At 38.7% G+C, this 21,589-nt stretch overlaps 1 protein-coding gene across 2 annotated transcripts; it reads right to left on the reverse strand.

The window, feature by feature from the left end:
* Nucleotides 1–200: 200 nt before the first annotated feature.
* Nucleotides 201–20,960, reverse strand: LOC135607937 (coatomer subunit delta-2-like). 2 transcript variants are annotated; one of them, XM_065100194.1, is made up of 12 exons: nt 20,836–20,960; nt 20,168–20,251; nt 18,187–18,226; nt 16,564–16,787; nt 16,012–16,254; nt 6,234–6,402; nt 5,413–5,714; nt 4,751–4,937; nt 4,525–4,678; nt 2,109–2,171; nt 1,908–2,004; nt 201–490 (listed from the first exon to the last, which is right to left on the reverse strand). In XM_065100194.1, the coding sequence occupies exons 2-12, from the start codon at nt 20,168–20,170 to the stop codon at nt 401–403; spliced, it is 1,572 nt and encodes a 523-aa protein (XP_064956266.1). In that variant the 5' UTR covers nt 20,171–20,251; nt 20,836–20,960; the 3' UTR covers nt 201–400. The 2 variants fall into 2 exon arrangements, with proteins under 2 accessions (XP_064956266.1, XP_064956267.1); XM_065100195.1 differs by lacking the exon at nt 16,012–16,254.
* Nucleotides 20,961–21,589: the final 629 nt, after the last annotated feature.

A 21,589-nucleotide genomic window follows, 5' to 3' on the forward strand; every position in this document is an offset into this window, starting at 1 on the left:
ATCTAAATACTTATAATTTCTTGTTCTTCCCCAAAGATCAGATGCATTAGTGGTATCTTACTTTTCATTTCATCTTGTGCGAAGGCTCCGGTGGTAATGGTATAGGAGACGGAAGTAAATGCAGCAGAAAAGAAAATTTATGATTCCATGAAACATTTATATATATATATACAAAGGAAAATGCAAGAATTGCTCAAGAGTGAAGAATAAAACATTTCGGCATGATCCATCAATTAAAAGGAACACTGGAGAAAACAAAATTCAAACTGTGTTTAGTCTAGTTGCAGCAGCAGTTGTATAGCAAAAATTTATGAATAACAAAATTAAAATGTCCCTCTGTGATGAGATATTGAATCTAGCAAAATGTGCTTCTCATGATGGCCACCATTTCCATCAGTATTTAAATCACTTGGTATGTGTCGGTGATCAGCTGAATCCTCTGCAAGTACTTTGGAGGAGCATTACCTCTGAGTGGCATGAGATTTACAACCTGTGGCAAATTTGCAAAGCTTAAGCTTGTGAACTATAACCAAAAAGCAGGCATGTTCAAAAGTCATCTTCAAGAACAGATTAGGAAGCTGATGCCAAAGGAAAACCATAGATTCTTACAATCAATTCCAGAAATCCATACGAAAATAGTCCATGATTAATTTGGATTAGATGAAAAGCAATATAGAGTTCTCTGCCATAATGATCAAAAGAACATTACTAAGTTATTCTTCAACTAGATGCAACAGATTTGTGTTTTGTGTCCAACAGATTGTAATAAGATCTCAAAAATATATACATAATCAATATACAGAGATCGATAGTTCCAGGAAAATAAACTCAAATATGAAGCAATTGATTAAGATGTCCAAATAGTGCATACCATAGGTCTGTAAGACTACTACAATAAAATTCATTAGAGAGAATAAAGACAAAGTCCAATACTACAAAAGGATTCATGAGTACTGTGTTAGGATAGGTAAGTAGATGCTAGCTAAAAAGGGGCCCACCCATTAATTACATTACTAAGAGTGGTCCAGATGAGAGGATATTACACTTAGTGGTCTATGATACACAGTTGTGGAGAAAGCTTTAAAAGATCATGAGTTATACTTAATCCCATTTAGCTTTACTTGTTCACATGGAACCGAGAGCAAATGGAATTTCCCTGGTGGAGTTTCAGTATGTGTTGATAAATGTTGGCAAGCACATACTAAGTTGACACAATATCAGAAAAAGGAACAGGGCATGCCAAGGTTATATGCCAAACATCCTTTTAAAAAGATATTCGAACTTGCCAAAAATATCCATCTACTATCATCTTCCTTTACTCATTATGGGAATGAATACATAAGGATAGCTTTATTAACTTCCAATCCTACTCTGATCCCCTCATATCTGCAGCCACCCATGAAATTAGTGTTGGTCACAGAAAGCAAGTAGGAAAGGTGCTATTTTCATGATGGCTAGTGTCAGCTAAATGTGTGGACATGCTATGAAATACAAGGCAAGCTAACAAAAATTAAATCCCCGTTTTCACCCCGATAACATCAATATATCCTATGGGAACAGTGAGCTAGCAGAGACAATTGCTCAGTCATAAAATCCATTCAATCCATGGATATATATGCACTTAATAATTAATATATGTATATATATGACAAGTAAATTAATGCTATTAGATTTGGCTCTGTTTCAGACTTAACTATAAAAAAATAAATTAACTAGGATCTTAAAGGACCTTTAAACTGGTTAACAATCTACATAACAAGGAATAAGACTAAATTGTCCTAAGAAACTTTACATCTCTCCACAAAAGAAATCGTTTGCCTCATGACCAGGTCAAAAATAAACTCTTTACAGAGTTTGCAACAAAACCTTAAAATGTAGCTGACTGCCTTAAATTAATAGTTACTCACCTTAACATCGCTATATGTGCTTGCAGCAGTAAAGCTAATAGCAATAGGGAAAAATAATGACGAATCAGCTGGAGGCACAACAAACTCCATTGATCCACTGACAAGATATAAAATTAGAAAGGAAAAAAATATTAGTATAAGCAAATGATTGGAATTTCAAATGTGAAATAGATTTAATTGCATGAGGCATGCTTGTTGTACCTGCGATTGGAATGATCAATAAGAAGAATGGACCACTCTAATGTGGAATTTCTTGAGTCATACCTGTAGATGGTTTAAAAAGCAATTAAACAATCTTTAAGAATGAAAAGTATCTTAAACTGCCAATTAAAAGATAATAACATGAAGAAGAAGGCACAATTCTAAAATCAGACAAGTTTGCCTTGAAAACAGAAGTTCCTTATCAAATAGATAGTTTCATAATGGTTTTTTTTTCTACATTATTCAAGCAGGTGTTACAAAATTGTGGAACTACATTAGATCCACTGTACTCTAAGTCTAATATGCATTATGGTTTTGATAGTGCATGTTGATAGGGTCATGATCAAGGATTTTAATTTCAAATGATACCGCCCGTACCGGGCCGTACGTACTGGTCCGCTAGCAGACCAGTACGTAGATCGCTCACTACTGGGCGGTATCAACTTAGCCGCGGTGAGGGAAGAAGAAGCGTCGAGGGAAAGGAGGGAGAACCTCGACGCTTCCTGATCTGGCGCCGCCCTCCCTTGACAATCCCGATCCAGGAGGTAATGGAGAGGTCGGCTTGGCTTCTTCTTTGCCGCATTCTTCGTTGAAGGCCGAAGACACCTGCGGCCTTCGCTGCGTTCTTCACCGAAGGCCGGAGACGTTTGCGGCCTTCGACGTCTTCATCGAACGTTGCAGATGCGGAGAAGACCACAAGAATGTGACGAAGGCTGGAGACGTCTGCGGTCTTCGATTTCTTGGTCGAACGCCATCGCAGATGAGAAGAAGACTGCGTCTTCTCCTCATTTGACGCGACGAGGAGAAGAAAAAGGAGGCAACGTACGCCTCCTTTTATATATATATATATATATATATCGAGTGGTGTACCCCAGGGTACTGCTCAGTATGCCTGTACCGTACCATATCGAGCAAAGTTCGAAACTCCGATACGGTACGAAATTATAAACCTTGGTCATGATAATACATACCAGGTATACATTGCCATGGATCATGCTATAGTCTTGACTGTGCTAAGTACATACTACACAAGGACGTTCTAGAACTCGTAGCAATATCAGAATTTGGTTCAAATTACTAAATCAATCCACTCAAAAAACATAAAATATAGTTACCGACTGAAGCCTATATGGTTTTGAATAGGTCAGCATTTAGAATTTTTGTGCATGGATGGCTTGCACTGTGTTGATGTGTACCACTAAATCCATAACAAGGGTGTACTTGTCTTTTCCATTGCAACTGACATGTGCCGGTTGGCATAGGACCCATACTGTCCCATGGCAGAGGAAATACTTGTGCTAGACACTTTTTTTTTCTAGTTTGCATTTAAAAATGTTAGGAAAAAAGCACAATATTTTGCATGTCCATGTATCCCTTACACTTTTACAATATGTATGTTTTCTTCCTTCTCATATTGTATATGTATCACAGAATAATATATTGTACAATAATTTAGTTTTCTTTTTCAATACAGCTGGAAAAAAAATAGTTTCATGAATTTTAGTTTCTAAGGGTGCAGCAAGATCTTAATGGCTTCCATGAAATATTTTTGTCATGAGACCATCTGAAAAATGAGTCTGATGCCCACTTTAACCTACAAAACATGTTTACTTCTGAATGTCATATGAATTTCTTCAATATGTTATTCAAGTTGACACATCACTTCTTTTGTGTCTACATCTACCGATGTCAGAGACCAAATATATAAATTATGTGTGGGGCCAAATTCAGTGAGCATGCCTTATTTGCTCTCTTGTTTGACTCTTTCTGAAGTTATCAGAAAAAACCTACAAAAGACTGGGCTAAAAGCACCCTGATTAATCTGAATATCAAGTAAATAAGTTCTGATCTCTGAATTTTTTGAACATAGGCTGGATCAACAAGGAAAGTTTCCTGATCATATGTGTGCATGTGCATGCATGTGATTGGAACATACCAAAAGCTTGACTGTGAGACATTATAAGATAGAAGAGATATTCTAATAACCCATGAAATTTAATCTTCAACACAACAACAAAAAAAAGTAAAATGAACTCTAAAAGTTGAGAAAAGAAGTCATTAAATTGGATCATTGACAGTGACAATAAGCTGCAGCTCAAGGGCCAAGAACAAGAATTTTACTACATGCAATTTGGTGCATAAATTGTATAAATTTCACTACGCAATGGGATATAGAAATGATCTGAAATACATGTGAAAAGGAACTTCTTTGGTACCAAATTCAAAACAAATCAGTGAAATGACTAATGAGTAATAATAATGCTAAAAATAAAGGGATTTGCCAACTTAGAATCAGGTCTAATTATTGGCTTTACTAGAAGCAATTCCTTGTGTGGATAGGAATCTCTAAGTGAACATGATATGAAACTGGATCTAAATGAAGTCTAAATAAAAAATATAGTTGAAGTAAACTTACTTCCATTCTCCATCTATCTGGCTTACATTTGGTGGCTCCCTTAGCGCAGGGAGAGGTATGGAGATGACAACATTCTTTAAGTCAAACATCTCTGATGCTTCATACTCTATGTTCACAAAAGTTTCACCGCTGGAAACAGAGGGCCAGCAGTTGACTACAGATAAATGAGAAATGATTAGAAGAACTTCTTTATCGACAAAGATCTAAAGAAGCACATATTACCCACCAGTTAGCGGCAAAGAGGCTTCATCCATGCCCTGAATTCTCCACTTCATAAGGCCAACATCATTTTGACCAGTAGGGAATGGCCTGTTAGGATCTTTCAAGCCTATAATGTGCTTGCTATTGAACAACTCTTTGTTGATGTTAGGATGGGTTTTGAAGCTGAGGCCATGAACATCTTGGTTTTCAATCTGGAAACAAGATACAGTTTCAAAGAATAACTCATGAATTAGATATCTATGAATAGAAAAATGATCATATATTTAATTGAGTTTCACATGTAGATCTTCCAAGACATCATAAAGGAAATATTTCTTACATGCAATACCCAGAATCACAGGGTATTAACTTTCTGTAAGTTTTCTCCTAAAGTAGCAGAATGTACATGATAGCAACATACTTAACTTTAGCTTCCATAATTTTTATCATCATTTTAAAGATAGCATATTAAATCACCATGTCACTGGTCCATGGAAAATTTGTAGTCAGTCTAAAGCAGAACATAACAATAACAAAGTGCACATAGTGATTCCTACATATTCACCATGCAAGGCACTATCAAACAACAATTCAAGCAGCAATATTTTTAAGAAGAGAAAAATAAATAATATAGTTGCAGCACAAGCAATATGACATTTGCAAATGGATGTGAATGAGCAAGAGAACCTGAAACTGGACAAATCCATCTTCTTGGTTAAGAATTTGAAGGGAAAGAGTTCCTTGGATATCAAAGTTATTAAGACCGCCATCTCTCCTAATTACAACATTCAATCTCTCTTCAATGGTCAATGTGATGGGATCAGTTGGTGGAAGAGATGGCTTCGATTGTGCAGCAATTGGCTGCACATCCTCAAGAATTACTTCCCCTTCAGCTTTTAATGATTCCAAAAACTGGTTTGTCCTTTGTGTTTTGCCTAACTTCATACCAAGGCCTTTGGGGGGAGCAGTAGCAGATGCAGATGGACGACCTGAGGGAGCAGAGTATTTAGTAGAAAAAAGAAACCATTAAAACATTAAAAATTGAAATCACACACATATGTTTTTAACTAACACTTTATGCATGACAACGACTATAGATGCCTTATTAAAATTGCCAGTTTAACTAAATCTGGTAAGGCTGATAGCAACTGCTGATTGATGTCAATAGTCAAGTGCTTACAATTGTGAAAATATTGATTATTATTTTTGACATAAGGAAGCCTGGTAACTCCCCAGTCACTACAGGGTTTATGAAGGGCACTGGGTAAACAAGCAAAGTTTAAATTCTGTGAAAGAAACATGAAAAATGAATTAAGGTAAAAAACTATTATTTCAGCATTTAACCGTAAAAAGCAGTAGAGAGATAATCACACAAGAAAATTAGGAAAATTCATAAAAAAATAAAATAATTATATTCATCAGCTATGCACTAAAAAATTAAGCAATACAAATTATTGTAAACCTTGGTAAAGATGCTCATATGAGAGAACACACCAATAACAACATACCTTTGGGCTTGCTAGTTAAGGATTCTATGTCAGTGCTTAATCCAATTCCAGAACCACTGCCAAAGCCACTTCCAGTATTCGAAATACTCATATCACTGAAGCTACTCTCAATTCTTCGAGGGCCAGACAAAGCCATAAATCCTCCTTTATCGCCTTTGTTCTTTTCAATCTGTCAAGAGAAATACAAATCTGAGATGTGATGATTGTAATAATTTCACGTTGACCTTAGTCAAACCAAGCTAACAAAATATACAGAAATGAAAATTGCAAATATGAAATATCGTTGTTGTCAAAGTTTTATTGCATGAGAACTGATTAAAGAACATTCTCAAAGATTGGGTCAATACAATTGGCTATTTTTCATAAATGATTAAGGACCAACCAGTGGATAAAAATCAACTTTCACAAACAAATAGCTCAGCACCTGAAAATTTTGCCCCACAAAAATGTCATAACATCATTCACATATTTGCACATAAGGTTTCTGATGGATAAGTGTTTTTAGCATAGTTATTAGAACCGGACTGAACCAGGTGGTAGGACTTGAAAAATGGGGAACCGGACAATTAACTAATTTGATTCAATTATTGGATCAGATGTGTTGAAAAATTGGAATGAACCGATTGACCCGGCCAGCTTTTGGATAACTAGTGTGAACCAACAGGGTTATATAAAAACTGATCCAGTTTTGTAATAAAATGAAATATTTCTTAAATACTCTCAAATTTTATTATTTGTTTTGGAAGCAATTTATGTCAACTATAAAATTAAGGTCGACGTGAGAAATAAACTAAGACCAATCAGATTTAATGTAATTACCCCCAATGTTTACATTTATAATGTTGGTTGATATCAGGCGGTACAAGCAATACATACTGGTCTGACAGGTGACCGGCACGTGGAGCACCCTGTATCGGGCGATTATGTATTAGGTACCTCGTATCAGGTGATACGAGGTTTGTATCGGACGGCACGATCAAAACTCAATTGCTACTGACTTGTACCGATCAGTAATAGTCATATTTCGACCGATACCCATAAAGGGCTAAGATTTACTTATTTTCGATGGTTAATTTGACCGCTAGAACCAGTTCAATGGGTTTTTAAACCCTTTCCTCCCCCCTCGTTCAACCTCTTTCACTCTCTCAAACTCTTCAACTCTCCTAAACTCATTCTCACTCATATCTCTCTCATTCTCACATTTTCACTCTCTTAAACTCAAGCAAAACATGATTTGTGGATTGAGAGTGGGCATAAAGTAGAGCTCGTTGTATTCCCAACCATCATATTATAAAAGATTTTATGACCAACAACAATACAGTGATAGTTGGTCATTCTTTTTCGAGGCTAATCGATCTTATGAAAAATAGTTCATACTTGCCATAATCATGATATGGTAAGTCAGTGCCAAAAGAAGAAGTTCCAGCAATCTCCACCCTCCGCACTAATGCATGGCATAGTCATACTTGCCTCAAGAGCCACCTTGGACACATGTGGCTCATGATGATCAAACTACAACCATCACCAGATTGATGCACTACTGACATATGGTGTATTAATATACCATGTCGTGGAAGCAATTCCAAGATTGGATCCGACAAACATACCATATTGATATACAAATCTATAGGATTGAGGACCCCAATCAACCACTTATGGAGTCCCGTCATTCTTTTTAGTAGTAGAACTAGGTATATCCATCGATCAATCCATTTATTACTTGATTTATTTGAATTTTAAATTTTAACTCGTAATCTAACAATTCAAGCCATATCTTTGTAGATAATTTAATATCAATGGAAGGACGGCTCGGACCATGCCCCAACGCTACTCCTCAAAGCTCGAAAAAGATATGTTGTTTTTCCTTCCTAGTTTAGAATATTTTTGATGAAATTATACTAAACTTACATTTGGTTCCAAATTTAAAACCCTAATCCAAGCTTTTTCTAATTTTTCAAGCATTTTCGAAGGTTTTTTAGGTTTTTTTCTGTGTTGTCAACATACCCCACCATCGTCGACATACATACTATATATAATTTTAAATTATTAAATATTTTTTAAACTATTTTTTAATTAAACATGTGGTCCAGCCAGTTGACCCACTAGTTCAACCAATGACCCAAGTGACTAGGTCACTTCCCGGTTCGTTTTTGATAACTATGGGTTTTAGTCATTTACAAAAGATAAAAATGTTTAAGAATCTAGAAAGGCTGCATTCTATAAAAGATATTGTTACATAGAAATGGTATCTAATATCATTAGAGACAGTTTCTGATTAAACCTACAGTTCCCTCATTCTGATGTTATGTACTCATTAAAAAGTAGATGGGAGATTAGTATAATATGACTCATATTAGTAACTACTGGCTTCAAAATTACGTACCAAAAAACTGTTTTTTGCAGTTCTCATTCCCAAAATAACTTATGACATAATTTTCAAAATTGGCCAGATCTTCTAGACCAGGATCGGTCTTTCCAACCCACAAAATCTCAATTTCTAGATCAGAAATCTGCCAGAATCAGTCAGACATCGATCAATTTCGAGAAAAGTCCAAAATCAGCTGATTCAGGCTTTAGGGTTGCAGCCGCATCATATTTTGAATGAGATATTTAAGGATGGGAAAGAAAGTGGGAAAGAGAGAAGGGGAAACACCAGAAGAAAATGAGGAAGGGGGACCAAAAGGAGGGGAAGGCCAGAGGGGAGTGGAAGCAAAGGACTAGCTTCACACTCCACCATCCATAAGCAACCATCCACTGCTCTCCAGCCTTCATTGGAAGTTCACTGGTCACCAGCCGCTTAGCTATTGACTCTGTACCACCTCTTTCAAGTTCACAACACACACCACAATCACTAGTCAGCCCTGCCTTAAGTCCTCACACATAGATCATGCATGAGCCACATAGGTATGTTATATCTAAATCCACAAATTTATGACTATAACTTATTATTATTCTATGCATAAGCTATATTATTAACTTAAAAAATATCTGCAAATTGTATTACAATCACCAAGCTAAATGCATAACTTATGAATATAATAAATTATAATCTATAACTTAAAATATATAAATATAATATTTATAACTTCATATACTATTCATCTTACATAGTCATATACATTTTTAATTACTTAATATATCTATGTTCTAAAAAATTTCACTATTTCCTTTTTCCCATGTTTTATAATTTCTATCTTTTTGAATTTTTATCAATCCCAATCCCTCCCATCATTGTATCATCATTGGTTGATCCCAATTCCAGTTCCAATTTTGCAAACCATAACTAATATTATGTCAATTGGTGAATCAGTACAGGAGTTTCACTCGAACTTGAACATAATAGTCTAAATTTTGTTGCATGAATTTGATATCAGGGGATCATATGAAGAAAATCCACATATAAATTGAGCAATTCTGTGATATTATATGTTAAAATATATGCATATTGTGATAATGACTAAAGAAAGGAAATGATGAAACTTAGTAAGCACAACTTTCTAGTGAGATTTTAACACCAATAGGAGATTCTCCTGAATTACCAATTGTTATTTGTGTTTTTATTATGTTCAATGTTGAAACAAATTTTATAAGCGTGACATAAGTTCTTTTGGTTGATATTAACCGATCACCCGTTCCTTTTCAACAAGTAATAACAAATTATTTATTTCTTCTATTCTATGATGTGGTAGATGCTTATTTACTTTATTATTATGGTTGGTGTGGTAAATGTTCTCCGGGCATTAGTGTACCACATCATAAAATAGAAGAGAGCATGACGGTGACAAAATGTCCAACAACCATAAACTACAAAACTTCGGCATTGAACTTAAGAAACATTTTGTAATTGATATATAAAAAGATATTTGAAAAAGAATAGAAGATTTGACAGAAGATTTTTTTATTGTCATGAAGCACATGCTACAAATGAAGTTACACAAGTTGCCAACGTGGTATGGCACAAGTGTGACAACATGATATGGCCATTCCTTGAATGTGACACAGCAAGTGACATTACTGACATTTAATATAAAGTGTAGTCAAATCAACTTGCACATAATCGAGCTCAAAAATGAATCGCTCAAGTTGCTGATGTTTACAACATTAGTTCTTCATACCATGTCTACTAAAATTCTGAACTTGTCTTTGGAGTTCTTAGTTATTTTAGATTGTGAAGCCTAAACTCTAACGTTAATGACTAATGCAAATCTGTCAGCTAAAAAAAAATTCATCATCATAAAACAACCTATAAAGTAAGGTATGTAATACCGTACCGTATCGGTGTTTCGAGGTTGACTCGGTACGGTACGATACCGATATACCGAGCGGTATACTAGGGCGTATCGAACACTATAGCACTGTAGCACTACCATAGTATAGCACTGTAGTACTGTAGCGGTACCGGGCGGTCCGCATACCGATATGTCGTTAAACCGATACGTACTGCCCGTACCGGGCGGTGCCATTCTGTCACGACCTTAGCTGGTTTTGCCTAAGGCGTGCGGCACCCTCGCGCGTCCGTCCGCAAAGGTTAGCCTCCCCGAAGCCTCCCATTGTCCCTTAGGACCAACAAAAGAGAGAACGGGTTAAAGAGAACGCCTCAATCGGGATCCACAAGCAAACATGTCCGAAAAACACTTCATAGACAATGCAAATTACAAACAGACTTTACAAGCTCTGAATAGTTGCACAACAAAGGGTAAAATGGTCCATTACAGACCGAAAGCTCTCGCGCGTGTCTATATGACACAACCTTTATTTACAAGCCTAAAGAGGCAACCAACCCAACTAACATGGGACCAAGGTTTGCCGTACCGGACTGTACCGCCCGGTACGGGCGATACGTACCGGTCCGACAGGCCAGCGGTACGCGGACCGCCCCGTACCGTACCGAGCACTGTAGCAGTGTACAGTACACTGTAGCAGTGTACAGTGCTCGGTACACCTGGGTGTACCGAGCGGTATACCGTACCGTACCGGTACCGAGCCCGGGTCGAAACGCCGGTACGGTACGGTACGGCGAACCTTGCATGGGACTATTTAGCCTTCGGCCGCCCCTCTACCTGCTGTACAAGGTATAAACGTGCCAAAAGACAACGGACAGACATAAGCATTACATCCAACATCTTGTTTAGAAGTTTGTCCGTTACATTCTCCCCCACTTATCCCTTCGACGTCCTCGTCGAAGCCTTTGTGAACACTGCAACTCTTCGCCTTTGCTGAGTCTTCAATCTTCTGCTCCAGCTGCAATGCGCCTCCTGGCTCCCAACTGCTCTCCGCTGTTGTTTCTGAGTAGTCGAACCTTTGATCCGCCATGCTGCTTCAACTCACCAATGACTCTGACTCTGGTGTGGGGTTGGCTGAGTTGTGTTGATCCTTGTCGATTCTTGCGGATCCACCAAATGAAGGAAAAGACCATCTTTTACTGCGCCAGTCTCTCAAAATTTCCACATGCTGCTTGAACTGGGTGGATTCTTGTTGGAGCTTTAACGAGCATCGCCTCGCAAACTTCTGAAGTTTTGGGTCCTTCCTCCACAAAATCTGCTCATTGACTCTTCTTTCAGTTAGTTGTCACATCCAAGTAGGTTCGCATCACTTCCGCTTTCGATTGGCATTTCGTTGGGAAATGAAGCGGACAATCTACTCTCAGTAGCACTGATCACCGTTGGTGAGGATTTGACAACTATTGTCTTCCATTATCTTCGAAGGGTCTTTGAACTTGTGCAGAGCTCCTCTGCTGGATAGATAAGAGAACTGGGGTACTCGTTTCGCCCATTCTCTTAAGAGTTGAGAAGGCAAAGGTTACTTTGACTTCGCCCGCCTCCTCGAGGTTGTACTTCATGCATCGAGCTGGTTACTGATCTTCGCCTGGTCTTTACTCACACTTCTGAAGCACTTGAAGTGTTTGCACTCCTTGCGTTGAGTTAGCTACTGTGATTCACCTTCTCAATGCCATCGAACTTCTGGAATGCGGGAAGTTTTCACCCCAACTTGGAGTAATTCTCTGATAGATGAGGTCGCCTCTGGGATTGTACCGTCTTCTCCATCAACCCTGCCGCCTACTCCACTGAGTAGCAAAGGTACAGCACCGCATACTGCCTGCTTCGTTCCTTGGTCGTGCACTCTTGCATGACCCGAAGTCCTTCACTTACGGCTATCTTGATGAGAAACTTGTTGACACCGGTCTTACGAAGTTTCTTGGCCTCTGCCCTTCAGCCTTGTCTCGGTACTTGGAGATTGTCTCTGCATGCTCCACCTCCTCGGCCCCTTTCATGACCAAGTGCTCTCCCTCCGTGAGAGCAAGGGATCAATGACTTGCACGGAAGTCCCGCCTCTGCGGTACCATGGCGCTGCCATGCCCATGGCCCTACTATCCGTCGCCTCGCCTCTGTATCCCTTTTCTTCACAATCAGTAGAGATGTCTCCGTGGCACTCCTCTAAGTCCACCTCCATTCTAACTGATGCTTGATTTTGGGTAGCTAAGTCCCTCTGGACTCGTCGTCGCTTCCTCGCCCCTTTTGACCCCCTGCTTCAACACCACTGTGTTCTCCAAGCAGTCCGTTTGGTCGATGGAAAGACAGACTGCAACTCCCATGCATGGCCTCTGCCATCACGTTGTAGAGTTTGCACCGATTCTGTTCTCCTTAGCTTCCTTGGTAGCAACATTCGCTTACTCGACCTTGTCCTCTAACTTGTCGGGCTCCCTTAAGCGAATATGAGCTCTGGAGAAGTCCAACTCTCCAGCTACTTCGACCATACCTCTGCATGATCAAGTCCCTCCCATGGAACTCACTGGTACTTGCATTCGAACTTTTCCCTTTGGTGGAACCCAGCCCCCATATGCTGATGACCAAGGTTTTCATCCGATGCAAAATTCGGTGCAGGCCCAAAAGACCCGCCTCTGCGGTACCATGGCCTTCACTCCTTGAATCCATAGCCCTTCTTGTCGTCGTGTTGTTCACCAAAGCGGAGCTCCCAGTAGCTCCCGATCATACCTCCATATGATCTCATCCCTCACGGGACCATGTCGTGTGCGTCGCATTGCCACAAACTGTTCCACCACGATCCGCTGCACCATGTCGCCTCCTGGTGACATCTCCATTGCATTCTGATCCTTGTGGAATAAACTCGAATTGTGAACCCTCCATGTGTGGCCTCTGCCAATACATCGCAGGGTCTCCTCCACCTTCAAATTTATTCGCTCCTTTGGCAATCGACCTTCATCCACCCACTCTTGGGTCACACCTAGATGAAGCACCGCTCTAGGACAGTCCGTCGCTTAGTAGCTCCCGAAGTCCACCGACTTCACTATAGTTTGTGCACCATTGTCTGGATCCTGGGCCTCTGCCCCTACCAGCACAATCTCCGCTGCGCACTGCTTCCTTCATGGCAACTTGAATGACAACACTATGGCATATTCTTCAAGAGTACCCGCCTCTGCATCCTCTTGCCCCGTGCTAAGGCCTCCTGAACCCAACTTCGCCTCCGCAAATTGAGTTGCCTTAGTTCCTCCATCAAATGCTCCTCCAAGATAAGGTGCATGTGCCCAGAAGCTCCCTTCGTCTTTGGCACCATGCAAGATGAGTCCGCTCCGTCAGAATGAAGGACCCATGGAACAACATGATCCTACCCTTGCCTCTGCAAGAGTTCATGTCTTTGACCTCTGTCTAAGGAAAGCACTGTGCTTCTGCTCCATGTTCCAACTTCTCTGCTGGCTCCCTTCAAGCGGCTTGGGTACTTCGCCAAGTTACACCCAAGTTGCTCCGCTCCTCGTTTTTGCATTGAGTCGATGGTGGCCCTCGCGCCCACCATTCCACGGGTCAACCCTCCCTTGAGTCCGATCTCCATATCGACTCTAAGTGTGCCTTCATTTAAGTTGCTTCAGGTCGCTCTCTCACTTGATCTCGCAATGCATCCACCAATGCATTCTCTCGAGCGGGATCAAGCGACAACTCCTCGCCGCTTGCTCGGTCCATCGAGCTTCGTGAAGTTGTTGTTTGTGAGGTACTCCTCCTCAATATGTGAAGTTCGTCTCACATGATTCTCCCTCTGGAGTGCCGAGACTTATCCCTCCTGGATAACTGTCCTGTTGGAACAACATCTCTCTTCGTTTCGGAGACCACCATCCCCTTGGACTACTCCGATCTGCTGAACAAACTGTGCATTGTTCTGCCTCCTGCAGACGCACTTGCTAGATTGCGCCTCCACGTCAATACAACCACCGCTGCACCCCTCAAGGCCTAGCAACATGCTGAACTCGTTGCACACTTCAGCCTCCTCCGGACGTATCCTTCGCATGCCGAAGAGAAAGTTTCAATGCTCCATGGCGCCGAGTCTCGGTCGCCTTGGGATGGCCACGAACATTCCATCGTCCGTATACAAGCCCATGCATGAGTACCAAATTCTTCGAGTTTGCAATTCCCCTCACCTCTGTGAGCTTTGCATAACTCTTTTGGTCGTTGAGCAACTCATTCCACCTTGGATGGTCTCATTCTTGCCAAGCGCCTCGCTTGCCCAGAGCACCATCAAGTATAGTTGTCAACGTTGAGCCGTAGCTCAAACTCAGCCATCCCAACCTTTGTGCGCTCCGCATTCTTCCAAGCTTGCCTGTTCTCGTGGTGCCTCTTGCGCGAAGGGTTGGCCATTCCTCTGAATGCCAATGTTAGATGCCCGCTCCTCTGAGCGACTCTTTTCCCTACATCTCCATGCCCGTTTTCCCTCAAACGGTCGCGCATTGCTGACTGCCCTCAACGCAGCCACGCTAGGTCCCCCACGTTTGCATGTCAAGTGTTTCTATGAGTGCTTGTCCCGCTCTGATACCATAATGTCACGACCTTAGCTGGTTTTGCCTAAGGCGTGCGGCACCCTCGCGCGTCCGTCCGCAAAGGTCAGCCTCCCCGAAGCCTCCCATTGTCCCTTAGGACCAACAAAAGAGAGAACGGGTTAAAGAGAACGCCTCAATCGGGATCCACAAGCAAACATGTCCGAAAAACACTTCATAGACAATGCAAATTACAAACAGACTTTACAAGCTCTGAATAGTTGCACAACAAAGGGTAAAATGGTCCATTACAGACCGAAAGCTCTCGCGCGTGTCTACATGACACAACCTTTATTTACAAGCCTAAAGAGGCCACCAACCCAACTAACATGGGACTATTTAGCCTTCGGCCGCCCCTCTACCTGCTGTACAAGGTATAAACGTGCCAAAAGACAACGGACGGACAGACATAAGCATTACATCCAACATCTTGTTTAGAAGTTTGTCCGTTACAATTCGGTACTGCATACCATGCTATAAAGGCAAGCATACTCTCATGGATATTCACTAATGCACACAATATAGTATGTGTAACTTTAGAATAACCAACATAGATTATGATGTCAGAACCAGTGTCTGCCATACCGAATCGTACTGCCCGGTACGGACGGTACGTACCGATCCGACAGGCCAGCGATACACGAACCGCCCGGTACCGGTCCGCACTGTAGCAGTGCTACAGTGCTCGGTACACCGTACCGGTACCAAGCCAAGGTCGAAATATCGATACGATACGGTATTACGAACCTTGGTCAGAACAAAATATCAATTAGAATAACTCAACTAAGCATGACTTCAGCCAATGAAATAACATAAAGGAATGAGAAGTATTGGAAACACGATACCTTTTATATCATCAAACTTATGAAGAACAATTTCTTCACATGTAACAAGAAAAGAGATGTTCTCTTTTGCAGAAAATTAGCTATTTAAGAAAAGGGAGCAAAGGTGTATGCATACCTTGCTTTTGTCAATCTCACTAGCTTTTCGCTTCATGACATCCTTAGTCTCATTGATTTTGCTTTGCAGGACCAACTTATGTAATCTTTCTTCATGACTCTCCATCTCACAATACTGTTTAACTTGTGCAACATTCAAATTTTCTTTGTGCCCCAATGAGATGGCTTCATCGAAAGCAAAAATCAACTCAAAAGCCATCTTACCTATTCCCTCTTCATCTAATGAGGGTGAATATTCAGGCACCTATGTACTATTTAAGGAAACAAATTTAGAAAGCTTTTAATCATGAAAAGAAGTTCAAAAACACAACAAAGTTAGGTTAATGAAATCTCCAATTAATGCAGAAATATTTGCCCCTAATCTAAGGTTAAGAAGTACAATTAGAAAAATCTACAAAGCAAGATAACTCTGCATATGAAGTACCAGGAAATTAAGAAAATATATTTATATCCAAGGAAGCAAATCTACTGTAGCTCAAGAAAAAGTAACGGATATGATGTCAACAATTAACTAAATTAAAAAACAATTTGCCATAGAATGTAAAAAGGATACAAGTTTGGATAGGAGTCTCAATGTGTCCAGATCTTCAAGAATGTTACTCTGTTTATTTGTAACGAGTAGCAGATATAGTGCTTCTATTGGTTGGTACACATAGCGCACATTTTCAGTCTCAACAAAAGTATGTTGCTTTCCGGTTCCCACTAACTTTGGGAAGGCAGCTAGTAATCCTTCTATCCTTATTCGAGACATGTCCACAAACTGCCTTGAAACCAACACTGCAGTTTAAATAAAAAGGAATAGTAATAATTAGATAATATGCTCTACCATGGAATTATGTTTTATTGAGTAAATCTGGATTATAATAGAATCTGAAGAAAAAGATAAAGTATTATAGCAAATCTTTTATCAATAAATATTGTGATCCAACCAATCACGGTCCTGCCAATACAGGATCCAGAAAAGGTCAAGATACATGATGTTACTGCTATAAGAAGCAAGGTTGTTTCCTGTTTTTGTAGATACTACTACAAAGCACCTTAAAGTTTAAACCATGAAAATCATTCTCAACAATATTTTTAGTTTCTTGAGGAGTACATAAACTATAACTGAAAGAATCCGAGGATACAGTAAGTGAAAGTAGCAACAAAAGAGTCCTAATGAAATCATGGTTTTGATTCCCAAATTATACATAATTTCTGACTTTTATACGAAGACAAACAAGTAAAAATAAGCTAAGTAAATTAGAAGAAACACATTCAATTATTATTAGGATGAAGACAAAATGAAGCAAGACTCTAGGCGACTAGATCACTAGAATGCCCTATGATATGCATAAAACTGGTATTTCAAAAAAAGAAAGATATAAATTTGAGTCCAAAATGTATAAAATAAAAGAAATAATAGACAAATGACCTAAATAACAATTTCAGGTATATTTCAAAAGTTATTATGGAATAAAATTTAGAAAGAAAAAAAAAAACATCTGTTTGTTTTCATTTGAGCTGATTGGACAAAAATAAAAGAACTTTGATGGCAACCAATAGATCTGTCAGAATACTATTAACAATAGACGTAACCTCAATGAAGGTAGAAGTTAGATATGCAGCCTGCAAGGAACTATGTAGTGAGAGTAAAGCTTGGACACTAAGTCCAATGTTTCAATTGATCAAAATATAATAAAAAGAAACAAACACTTAATCAATTTGGGTTTGCAAATGTAACTAAAGAAACATGGAGCTTTGATTTAGGAAAATTAAGTTCAATTTGAAAAGCAACAAAATCAGGGAAACATAATTAAGCTCCAAATCAAAGGTCCAAGCTATTTGAAATTATTGAAAATCATGGCAGCTGATTTAGATTATTAATATCACAATGCCAATGTGTTGGATAACAAATCTTCAGCAGTCAATAATAAATACTAAAATTTGAGTATATGAGGGCAAAGCAAAGTCAAACAACTATATTTTCTTGAAGTAGTTTATACGAATGTGTTGGATAACAAATCTTCAGCAGTCAATAATAAATACTAAAATTTGTGTATATGAGGGCAAAGCAAAGTCAAACAACTATATTTTCTTAAGTAGTTTAACTGCGATGAAGAACCAACAGTAAAGATCATTTGTCATAGTGTGATGTAGAAATTGAAAGTACCAAACTAATATGAAACCAACTCACCTTTTCCAGACTTGGTTATGATAGAAGCAGCTAGAACAACCTGATCCAACATACGAAAAGATGCTTAGGAGGGCAGAGTCGTTTGACTACCTCCTATCTGACTTAAACTAAATGAACTATTGAAGCTTAAAACAGCATCATTATATACAGAGGATCTGCACTCCTGAATTTCATTACAACCCCAAGCACAAAAAAGAATCCAAAGCAAGAACAGGAAAATTTTTATATTGACCCATTATAGCTACAACAAGAATCTTGGGTTATTTATTTCGCTCAAGTAATTCTCCAAATCACTCCCATTTTTAAATAATTGCTTTATCATTTTCAGAGTTCGCATATAATCCCTTGACATCATATAGTACTGTACTACCAGAATATAAAGAACAAAGTAAATTAAAAATGATAACAATAATGGAAACAAAGCAGTGAAAGAAAACATGGATGAAATGCCAGTGTCTAAACAGTTTTAAGGAATATTCTATACAATTTAACTTCGTAACAGGAAAGTTAATAATTTTCAATATTTATAGGGTTACAAATTATATTCCTCCATCAACAAAATAGATGTGCTAAAAAAAAATTAGATTACCAACCCTCAACAAAATATGAGCAATATGGAAGAGTTTGCTCTTAAGTTAGCTACTAACAGATGGTTACTCTCCTATGGGAATTTTAAGGTCATCTCACTGTATTTTTCTTTTTGCATCTCAACTAGGATCGGAGAACTCAGCTGTATAATAAAATGCCTTCCCAACAGTATAAACAGTTAATACTTAAAGACAGTGTATAAAATAATGCAACAGACAACTAGTTCTTCGAAAAAACATTACTGAAATGCACATCAAAGTGCTCATCGTCCAGTCACCGAGAATTTCAAGCCATATAAGTCAACTAATTGTCTATGCCATGTCATTTGTGTTAATTTAGCGATGCATAATATATTGCATAAAATCAAATTTTCTAAAGAAACAAAATATCCAGAGATAGTCCTTATGTTAGAGTCCTCATTAGATGAGCCACAGAAACAATTGGGTTGATGAAAAGCAATTAAACTAAGTATTTATCGCAACATCCTGGCATATCCTCTAAGGTCAGTAACACGAACGACCAAAAGTTCAATCAGGATGAAAGATCAACATTCAACTCATAATCATTATTTCAGAAAATTATTCTATAAGCCAATATTATAAATGCTCTGGTCCTTCCATCCAGAAAACACATAATCTCTGTAACTGGTGAAGAATTAAAAATAGTGAGAAAATTTTATTGGGTAGGTTAACTTGGTAGTAATTGGACTGTTCAATCCAAGCCGTAAAAAATAGATAAATTGCATCAAACCTTAGTCAAGTTTGGTTGATTTAAAAGGCAATCATATTTATTAAAGCAGCCGAAGGAATTGATTTATCATGTTTAAACAGAAAATGGTTTAAGTAGTGATCAGCTTGCAAACACAACATAGTCCATAGCAAGGTCTGAAATTTCGTACCGTACCGGAGTTTCAACGATCGCTCGGTTCGGTACGGAACGATATACCGCTCGGTATATATATAATATAATATATATATATATATAAGATTATATATATATTTATATATATATTTTTTATTTATTTAAAAGCCAACGTCGCATCACCTCGGCGACGTCGCTGAAAAAGGCGACGTTGCATCGCCTCGGTGACGTCGCCGAGCCTTTTTCTAATATATATATATATATATATATATATATATATATATAATTTTAATATTATTATTCGTTCCGTCCGGTAATAGACGGTCCGCGTACCGGTATACCTTCGAACCGGTATGTACCGTCCATACCGGACAGTATTATTCGGTATTGTTTACCTTGATCCATAGCCTGATATACTAAATGCTTCTCAAAACTGTGTTAGCATGTACAAGACATATGAGCATAAAAGCCAACTTATGCCAGTAGATTGTATAGGTAAAGAACGAAAAACAACATTACTACAATTTCATACCATTTTGAACGAATATGACGCCCCAAGCAACTATCAACCCAACTGCACTGGAGGAAAATATTGGTAAAATATACTGCAGGAAATCTGACAAAAGAATCAAGCAGTTAGATTATCATTTAAAGAAAACATTTTATACCCCAGAACACAGTCTCCGACAAAAATATATACATTAAAAAAAGTTCATAAAATCATAAATGGATAAACTAAATTTTCTTCATTGTAAGACAACCGGCGACCAATCTCACAGACCAAATTAGCAAGAAGATCACCAGAGTCAGAACAAAAAAATGAAAGCACGCAAATTTTCACTTATTTAGGACCTATCAACACTTTGAATTCCTTCATTTACATACAAAAATCTATAATTATAGCAGATCTATCTAAGTGTCGAAAGTTAATATGTAATCACACCTTTTTCCTACATATATTCATTTTATACCCAAGAGAGATCAACGAAGCGATCAAAGACGAGATCCAAATGAAACTGGATCCAAAACAAGATAGAGAACGAACATTGAGAACGATGGGGGATAACAGATTCAAGCGAGAAACTCGAGATCCATCAACATCGAAAACTCAGATCGTTGCAAAGCGCGTCGAAAATAACAAATCAAACGATAAAGATCGGGAACAAGAATGTAAATGGGAGACGAGAACTTGGTTCAAACCTGATCTAGGAGTTCAGCGGAGATCCGTCGAAGCACAGAGGCTGGCGAGGGAGGGCGCTTAAGAAGGGTGGAGCCGAGTACCGAACGCCACGAGGAGAGAGACAACACGTGATGACGCGTCTATAACGGGAGTGCTGTAATGTATATAACGAACTAGTTCAGTATCAGCTCGGGAATACCGGATCTTGACTAAGGTGCGACGCCACCAAACGGTAAGCGGATCGGATTTAAATTCACTGGGGTCAATCGGATCCGAAACCCGACGGAGATACCTGATACGATCCGGCCCAAATCACGACAAGAAGACGAAAAGTGACGACGCGAAAAAAGGGGGATGTAAGGCCGAAGGATCGACCGCCTTTAGTATCTGTTTCATAGTTATTTTTTCTAACTATATGAAACAGTATAGGTCGATATATCGATCGTGAGATATCAATTTTGGACTAATATTTAGAATCTTGCAAAGGGTTAGTGTGTTTAGACTCATTCGGATGCCATAATTTAGAGACTATAAGTACGATACAATATTTATTAAGCTTTTTAAGGCCCATGGGTTACAAACATGTCGATCATTAAAAATAGGAAGAGAAGCGTTAGTAATAAATATATCGCTTTGTTATTTATCGGTATTAAGTTTAGAGGGTAAACGCTACACGCTACGCACTATTATGTCGCTTGGAAAGGATTATATTGTACTGATCAAACCAATTGTCGAAACTGGCAGTGGATTGGTATTTAAAACATTGGTTTGAAA

The sequence above is a fragment of the Musa acuminata genome, chromosome BXJ2-3 (genome assembly GCF_036884655.1).
Source record: "Musa acuminata AAA Group cultivar baxijiao chromosome BXJ2-3, Cavendish_Baxijiao_AAA, whole genome shotgun sequence".
Lineage (NCBI taxonomy): Eukaryota > Viridiplantae > Streptophyta > Magnoliopsida > Zingiberales > Musaceae > Musa > Musa acuminata.

Excerpts from the sequence above, each read along its gene's own strand:
- LOC135607937 (XM_065100194.1), bottom strand. Across the intron at positions 5,715-6,233 it reads CTTAACTAGCAAGCCCAAAG|GTCGTCCATCTGCATCTGCT; the intron begins GTATGTTGTTAT and ends CTGCTCCCTCAG. Across the intron at positions 491-1,907 it reads GCACATATAGCGATGTTAAG|GTTGTAAATCTCATGCCACT; the intron begins GTGAGTAACTAT and ends AATTTGCCACAG.